The 9,615-nt window shown below is 32.8% G+C and overlaps 1 protein-coding gene across 1 annotated transcript; it reads left to right on the top strand.

Annotated features, from left to right (window-relative positions):
* On the top strand, positions 1 to 2,423 carry LOC128179989 (uncharacterized). The gene is made up of 3 exons (XM_052847722.1): positions 1 to 385; positions 520 to 735; positions 911 to 2,423. Exons 1-3 carry the CDS (start codon positions 239 to 241, stop codon positions 1,178 to 1,180), a joined length of 633 nt encoding a protein of 210 aa, XP_052703682.1. The 5' UTR covers positions 1 to 238; the 3' UTR covers positions 1,181 to 2,423.
* Positions 2,424 to 9,615: the final 7,192 nt, after the last annotated feature.

The following is a 9,615-nucleotide window of genomic DNA, read 5'->3' as shown; positions in this document are numbered from 1 at the left end:
CTTCCATATCCCAATGCTTTGGTTAAAGCAACAGCCATCAAACCTGGCCACCTTTACCAATGCAAATGGAGAAAAGGGTTTTATCTTGAACTTTAGTGTTGCTGATGGAACTGAGGCCATGCTTGTCACTCTTAGTGATGAAGCAAAAATGCCAACTATCAAAGACGGAAGGACCCTACAAATAAGAAATTTCATTGTGTAAGGAAGTCGACTTGTACTGTCCAAACAATAAAAAATTATGGCAGGACCAGCTGTACAAGTGCCAGAATCTTTAAAGGAAAAAGCAGTTACCATAATCATGCCACCATCACCTACAAAAACCTTGAAGGATGCAATGTCATCGCCTGTTAGAGAAATCCTGACTGTTCAAGGGCAAATTATTCGTGTACGTATCTCAACTTGATATTAAAGTTAAAAATCATCTAAAATTATAATTCATAATCAAATGAAATTAAAAACAATTGTACTTGTATTGAATTATACCCCTATAGTTTACTTTTCAATTGATTTTCTTTGCAGGATGAAGCAATCAAAACAGTGAAAGTTGCCCAGAAGGACACTAAGATTAGAGCATTGACCTTAGAAGAGAATGGACAGACAATGGAACTAACTCTTTGGAGAGAACTGAGTAAACAAGACTTGAAGATAGGGCAATACATTGAAGTTACTCATTGTCTTGTATCTGAATGGCTCAGAAAGAAGAGTCTCAACTCCACAAGAAACACCACCATCAAGGTAACAATAGCTTGATACATTCAACTGCATTTACATGTATTCAAAATCCAAGCATAGTACTAGTTTATTGTAAATTTACACAAGATTGGAAAAAAAATAATGTACTTTAATCATGCCAAAAAATATCAGCTATGCATATTATGTATAATAACGAATGAATACTTCATTGTTTCAGGCTGTACAACCTAAAGATATGGTTGTAACCGGAAATGTCGAAGCTCTGTCAATGACGGACACCCACTGTGAAATGTGTGTCAAGGAAGATGACATATATAAAGACTTTATTGTGGATCTGGACATGGTTCGTGCCCAAGTTCAAAGATATGTGGAAGAAGCCGGAACTTTTAACTTACAACAGCTAGAAAATATGATTGTTGACAAACTTCTCTTCCCTGTGAAGCTCGTCATCAACGGCACAACAGTCATTTCCTTTGAATTGTTATAAACACTTGCCAACATTCCTACATTCGAACCATATCAAAATAAATACTTTTTGTAAGAACTGTTAAATTACTATAAAAAAAGTCAGTATGATTATTGATTAGCTATCATGACATCTCTTCAAATTGACATTTGTAAACAGGTTTATTAAATTTGTAATATTTCACTTACCTTATTTTTACCTTTTCTGAAACACCATAACTGTATATAGATCTAGTTTAATTTCTGGTTGTAAATATTTAATGAGCAAATGCAAACAGCAACTGTTTACAGAAATACCGGTACATGCTTTTCTAACTTTGCATGCACACAGTGGTTATACAAGTTGATTAATTTTGTTAACTTTGATAGTTAGTCTACTTTTATTGTTTTTGTTTCAAAAAACCATATGACCCTTTCATCCAATCTTCATTTGGGATATACAGATTGATTTCTGTTAATTATGTTGGTTTTTCCCATTTTAGTAATACTCTTACTTGATGCATATTGTTAGTTTTAGTTGTATTTTTGTTGTTTTCATCTTCATAACCATATAACTCAATTGTTCAGTCTATAAGAGACATTCACATATGGTTATTTCTTTGACATAGATATATGGTGTGTTTATATATAGAACATGTTTGTTTATACTTTACTTTTTTTGTTTCTGATACTACCCTTACTTGATGCATATTCTAGTAGTTTAGTTATAGTTTACATACACAGCACAAAATCTAAGCAATAATTATCTTGCTGAAAGATAAGTGAAATGTAATGCAACTTGATCACGAAATACGCTATAGACTATAATCTCTGCATGCCATTTTACAATTCATCCATTTCTTTCTTTGAAATGTGTACATGTTCTAAATATGAAAAGAACATACTGCCAAATAATTTGTGCCAAATTTTCATTGCCATTGTCAATATACCAGTTGACATTCAGTTCATCTTAGAAAAACTAATTCTCCCAATCCACTCTAATAACATAACCAAAATAAAAAACCTTTGTGTAAATCATTATATTGTTATCTATTCTTTATATATATCTCATGATAGATAAACTTCCATTATTTTGTTTATCTCTATTTTCCAAACTGATATACTCTCAAATATACAAGATTCTGTATTGTTATTAAAAAGTTCTTCATCTTTTATCAAACCTAGCTATGTGTTCAATAAACATTTGCCTCTTGATTTCATTTTGTTGTTTTACCATACCTAAAGAAATCAGACAACAGTAGCATCTTGATAAACCAACCCAACTTTTCACGCCACCGTCTTTCAGTACTTTCAGTACTTTGATTTATATAAATGGATGAACATAGTTTGAGCACAACTTTAAGGTATTTATAATTATTGAAATATCAAGCGAAAAGTGGTAGAAGCAAAAACTCGGGACAGAGTAAAATAATACACTTGTTTATTATCAGATATAGGGTTTTTTTATTAGGAGAAAAACTTTATAACGGCTGGTGCTTGCTTGTGTGTATCATAATTTAAAGAAGATGGGTGAAGAAGGCTTGCAAAATGCCCATACGAGGCATACTAGTAGATATTGCAAGATTAAAATATCATTTAATCTGATACTTTAAAAAAAATAATTAATATTTAACGTAACATCGGTTTGTAACCCTTAGATATTTTAAATACTTGGAATAGGTTGCTTTAAATTGGCGCATGCGTGTCAAACCTCCAAATAGTGTCATTTTTAGACGGTGGCATATATGCCACCGTATAATATCGTCGCTCGAGTAGCTCATTTGTATGCATGATGGCACCCCTAGCGGCAGAAATGTGCGGAGGTGATAATCAAGTTTACGCAGAAGTTGATATATCAGAATGGTAGAGATATAATACTATACAACTTTCATAACCTGAAAGTAAACAAAATTTCTAAGTTTTTTGATAAATGGTAAAGGTTTGCACAAAAAGACTTGAAAGTAAATGCTTATGAATATTCATGAAGTTAACGATGCTAAGCGAGTCGGGTTAGGTATTCAACCAGAGCTGTATTACATCCTTATAAATATTGCGCGTAGAAAAGTAGTTCAAAGTATATCGTAGTGTTTTTGTTGAATTTACATGTCTATATTTGTTTTCAGATATCTTAAACAGTTATTGCTATAAATATTGATAATCAGGTGTAAAATATCTTTGCATCTAAATGAAAATAATGCGTAAGAATATATCCTGACATTCGACATTTTCACAAAGAAGAAGACAGCCCAGAGGTCAGAAAACAACAACATAAACAAAGCCACGTGGAGAAAGAGAAGCGAATCAGAGGTGAATAATTTGTTTTCTTTTGAATATATATATAGGTATGTATTGTTTATTATCCTCGTCTGATAGTCATGTAGAGTAGGATTCAGACTACTGATGTTTTTTTACTATCAATCGGCCATATTGGATTTTTTTCTCTGAATAGATTTCTTGTCTATTTTGATAAAGCCTAGTATATGTAAAGAGATCGACGTGTGGACAGACCAGCTATTATAAAAGATTCGATTTGTTTATTCATGATTTTATATTTTCGTTGTTGTTGATAGTCATTAGTTGATCATCATCTAGGGCGTACAAGCTTACCCTCGCTATCTGTCGACCATATTGGTATCGGGTTCGTTCGCCATAGTATAATCTGTAATTTGTTTTGGAAACTTCATTAACTTTTCATTTGATATTACGTGTATATCATTAATTTCAAATAACTAAATCATAAAAATTTATTGAAAAAAAATTATTGGTGGTAAAATGTTTTGTAATTGATTATTAAAATTAAGACTATCTTGATTCTTGAGAAGAAAATCTGAACAATTGTTCAATATATATATATGTTGGTAAACTTGAGATTTTGAGAACAATATGAGAACTTATTGAGAAAATTGACATCAACTTATCAATTTGAAAACAAAATGAGAAACTTCTATTGAGACAAACTTGAGAATTTGAGAACAAAGTGAGAAACTTCATAGAGAAAAATGAGATCATTTTGAGACTTCCTTTGAGCACAAACTGGCACTAACTTCAGAATATAGGTACAGAATGAGAAACTTGCTGACATTATCATAATTTGAGAACAATATGAGCAACTTACTTCAAGCAAAATGTGAATTGGAACGAATATGAATGAAGATTTATGAGCATATAAAGAACTGAATACATATATTGATTGAAATTAGAACTTCAGAAGGTTATCATTTGAACAAAAACAAGATTTTTGTGTACAGACAGTACATATATAATAGCATTTGGATTTGATAAAGTTGTGTGAGAGTTAGATTGAGAATCCAAGTAGAAGAGACACTACTTTATGTATTTCATGCATAACACATCTCTAGTGCGACAATTTGACAATCAAATTTATTAATACATGTATGCATTTTCATTGTATTGAACGTAAAATACTAACTGAAAGAAGCTGTTTTAATTGATACTCGTAGACTTCAAAAGTTTAGTTGATTTAGAATTTCAAAGTAGAAATACATATATTATGAGCTACAATGAGTGTCCAAAAAAGTATGTTTAATTAATTATAGTTTCAAGTCAGAGTATTTAGATAACTTGATATTTCAGTTCTTAAAATATGGCCGAACAACAAAATTTAAGTGTGGAAAGACAACAACTAACTGTACAAGCAAATCATTCTCAATGTGCGGAAATCTTCCCAATCAGTTCAAGGGGAAAACAATGTGTGACAAACAGTTTTATGTTTCTATTATTTTGTCATTTTTACGAAAACGCATCTTTCACAAAACATGATCTACATTCAGTTTTGGAGACTGGAGATGTTTTGTATCATTTAATCATTAAATCAAACTCATTTTTATTAGCTTCTGAACTACCAAATCACATTGAATTTAGAAATAAATATATTTCATCATTTGTCAGACAGACTTATTTTGGCAACATGGCACAAACTGTGGGAGAAGAGGTTGGTTTTTCATTAGAAAACAGTTTGAATATGTCATTTGCAAAATATGATGCTTGTATTCTGATTTTTCATTCAGCAGCAATAGCTTTGAAACAAAGAGGTGACAGATTTTTTGTGTTTGATGCTCATAATAGAGGAAATGATGGGCTTTGCAACCCTGATGGAAAGTGTACTATGACAATACACAACTGTTTTCAAGCTCTTTGCAATTTTCTACGACATCTGTGTATGTCTTTGTCTTGCATTAGTTTGGATAATGTGCAGTATGAAATCAATGCCTTCTGTTTTAAGACTCTTTCCAACAAACCAAGAAAACCTGTAACACGCATTTGCAGTGAAAGTGACTTGTCATTAGGAGAAAATAGAACACAGTCGAGGAAACGATGTTGGTCAGAACATAATGAGAATAAAAATCCTAAATGTCAAGATCATTCATTAAGAAAAAAAGGGAAAACTGAAAAAATGGATAATGACGTTTGGAATAAGAGAGGAACCCAAAATGTTGTTATTGAAAACTATGTTGATAGTTTAAATTTACCAGAAGTTGGGGAAATAAGTAGCAATTCAGATTGCCAGATTGAAAATGATGTTTCAAGTTGTTCTAATGTGACCCCTTTGAGGGAAGGACTTGAACAAACTGAGGAAATTGCAGTAATGAATTTTAAACAATTAGTAAAGGAAGGTCCATTATTTGTTTGCTCTTGCTGTACACAAACTTGGTTTAGGGATGGTGTTTCTAAGGCTCAGTTTCTGTATACATTAGATATAGCACACAAATGTTTGCAAGGTATCAAAAGTGCAAAAGATACAGAATGGATTTGTCATACTTGTAAGAAGTACTTAAAACTTGGTAAAATACCAGCTTTAGCAGTTGTGAATGGATTAGAATTTCCCCCGAAACCTCCCGAATTAAATATTACTGAAATGGAAGAGCGTCTCATTAGTCCAAGAATTCCATTTATGCAGTTGATGGAAAAACCAAGAGGAGGACAAAAGAGTTTACGTGGGAATGTTGTTAATGTTCCTTCAGATGTCAACACTACTGTCAAATCTTTACCACGGACGTTAGCTGAAACTGAAACAATTCAAGTGAAATTAAAAAGAAAGTTGAGTTATAAGCACCATGTTTTGTATGAGGCTATACGACCAAACAAATGTATGAATGCACTCAAGTGGCTTTTAGAAAACAGTGAATTGTTTCGAAATGAAGGGATATCAATAAGAGAAAACTGGGACATTTTACAAGAACAGAGAGAGTTTTATGCTACTGAGCAAAAATCAGGTGAAAATGCTACGAGTTGTGAGAACACATCTTATACAAATGAATTGGAAAATGAGACCAGTTCTTTGCAAGATGAAGATGATGTTGATGAATGGACAGAAGATCCAAATTTTGAAAGTAGACTTACTGGAAATACAGACACGTTGCTGCATCCTGCAGATGTAAGATCATTAAATAAGACAATGTCATTTGCACCAGGTGAAAACCAAACACCTCTTGGGTTGTATCAAGATCCAGATGCAGAATATTTAGCATTTCCAACTATATACTGTGGTCAGAGAAGAATGTCTAACAAAAATCGTACGGTGCCAGTTACTTACAGTTCAATTTGCAAATGGGAGTTAAGATCCCAAGATCGCCGAGCAGCATGTTCAATGCCAAACCTTTTTTTCAAGTTAAAAAAATTACAGATAAAGCAAATTCAGGACAAAGTGACACTTGCAATGCGAAAGTGCAAAGGCGAAGGCAAAAAAATAACAGCTGGTCATGTTTTGAATCCTACTTCGTTTGATAACATTGTTAAATTAAATGAAGGGTATAGAGTCTTGAGAACATTAAGAGGATCACCAGCATATTGGGAAAGTGCAAAAAGAGATGTTTTTGCAATGATAAGACAGCTTGGTATTCCAACATGGTTTTGTTCTTTCTCAGCTGCAGAAACAAAATGGAAAAATTTGATTCAGATATTGAGCAAAAGTTTGAACAATGCAGAACTAACTGAGTCAGATGTTGATGAATTGACTTGGATCGAGAAATGTGAACTCATTAAAAGAGATCCAGTAACTTGTTCGAGATATTTTAGCCATAGGTTTCAGATATTTAAGTCCAAAATTTTGAAAGGTGACTGCAGTCCTTTAGGAAAAATTGTTGACCATTTCTTTCGTGTTGAGTTTCAGCAAAGGGGATCTCCACACATCCATTTGCTTCTTTGGATAGAAAATGCACCTGTGTATGGAAAGTCAACTAATGAAGAGATTCAAAACTTTATTGATGAGCATTCCACTTGTTTCAAAAATGAAAATATTGCGGAACTTGTCAATTATCAAACACACAGGCATGCTAGAACATGCAAGAAAGCAGGAAAGAATATTTGTCGTTTTAATTTTCCTTTGCCTCCAATGCCAGAAACCATCATTTTAGAACCATTGGAGGAGGACAAATTTGAACAGAATGCAGATGTACAGCAAAATTACAGGAAAATATGTGAACTGCTCAATGATTCTAAATTGTGCAATGCAATGAGTTTTGATGAATTTTTGACAATGATAAATTTGACAAAGGAAGATTACATTTTGGCAATACGGTCTTCTTTAAAGTCTCCGAAGGTATTTTTGCGTCGCAGCATTGCAGAAATAAGAATAAACCCATACAATCAGATATTGTTGAGGTCATGGGAAGCTAACATAGATGTGCAGTTCATTCTTGATGCATATGCTTGTGCAGCATATATTGTGTCGTATATTTCGAAGTCCCAGAGAGGAATGTCTAATTTACTTCATGATGCTTGTGAAGAGGCAAGGAAGGGAAATTTATCTTTAAAGCAGCAAATAAGACAAATTGGAAACAAATTCCTCACACATGTAGAAATATGTGCTCAAGAGGCAGCATATTTGCTTTTGCAAATGCCATTACGATCAAGTAGTAGAAATGTTGTGTTTATAAATACATGTGATCCAGAAAATCGCACATTTTTATTGAAGTCTCTTGAAGTTCTTCAAGATATGCCAGAAAATTCAACAAATATTGAGTCAGATAACTGGATAAAACGTTATAAAAGAAGGCCAGGTGTTCTGCAGAACTATTGCTTAGCTGATTTTGTGTCAAAATTTGATGTTGTGCCACCTCCTAAAGACAAAAAACAGAACAATATTGAAGAGTTGTTACCAGAGGATGAATATGAGGAAATGAATGAAGACAATAGTGATGTGTCAATTAGTGATGAAGACAATTCAAACAGTCAAAAAGAATACCATATGAAAGATGGTTCTATTTTGAAACTAAGGAAAACTCAAAAAGTTATCAGATATGTTCGATACAACAAGGAACAAGATTCAGAAAACTGATCTAATTGGAAATCATACCTCTTTTGAATCACATTTTAATCAGCAACAGGAAAAAATAAAGAAAAACAAATTGCCTTATGAAGCAGACAGGGGTATAGTTGACGTTGTTGAAAACAATATGAATGATTTATTGAGTAATGTTGATCATATTGTTGCTGCAGAAGTACAACATAATGAAGAAATTGACTTTCAAGAAGATGAAAACTTGTGCTTAGATCATGGTTGTTTTAACCCAAAATTTGCACAGATGGAGTATGACTTAGGTTTTGATTTAGGCATAGCCAGAAAACAAGTGGAGACTGATGATATATCAGTAAACATGCTGAGTGATAAGGAATATAAACTCCTTGCAAGAAGTTTAAATCAAAATCAGAAAATATTTTTTTACCACATATTTCATAAGATTAAAACAAATGATCTACCAATTCATTGCTTCTTAACAGGTGGTGCTGGTGTGGGAAAAAGTTTGTTAACAACCTGCCTATTTCAGGCAATTGTTCGTTATTATGCCAAACGTGTAGCAGAGAAATGTGATGAGGTTAAGGCGGTGTTATGTGCACCAACAGGTAAAGCTGCATACAACATAGGAGGGCAAACTATACATTCTCTTTTCTGCATTCCAGCAAACCAAAATTTGAAGTACAAACCTCTTGATGTACAGCAACTTGACAATATGAGAGTAAAGTTTCGCAGCTTGAAAATTGTCTTTATTGATGAAGTTTCGATGGTAGGAAATAAAATGTTCAATTACATTAATTTAAGGCTGCAAGAGATTTTTGCAAAAGGTGTTCCATTTGGAGGTATTAGCATCATAGCTATTGGTGATTTATTCCAGCTTAAACCTGTATTTGATGGCTGGATATTTGAAAATCTCACTGAAGGTTATGGACCATTAGCAACAAATTTATGGACTGATTTGTCTTTGAATTAACAGAAATTATGAGGCAAAAAGAAGATAAAAACTTTGCTGAATTACTAAATAGACTAAGAGAAGGAAAGCACAATGACAATGATATAAACGTGCTGAGAACGAGAATCTGCACAGAAGAAATCCAAAATTTAAATTCAATTCCACACTTGTTTACAACCAATAACAAGGTGAATTTTCATAATAGTCAAGCATATGAAAAAGCAGATTCAAATGACAAATGTATTGTGACGGCACTTGATGCTGTTACTGG

Source organism: Crassostrea angulata, chromosome 4 (assembly GCF_025612915.1).
Source record: "Crassostrea angulata isolate pt1a10 chromosome 4, ASM2561291v2, whole genome shotgun sequence".
Lineage (NCBI taxonomy): Eukaryota > Metazoa > Mollusca > Bivalvia > Ostreida > Ostreidae > Magallana > Magallana angulata.
The sequence above is the reverse complement of the archived record's forward strand: the minus strand, read 5'-3'. Positions and strand labels throughout refer to the sequence as shown.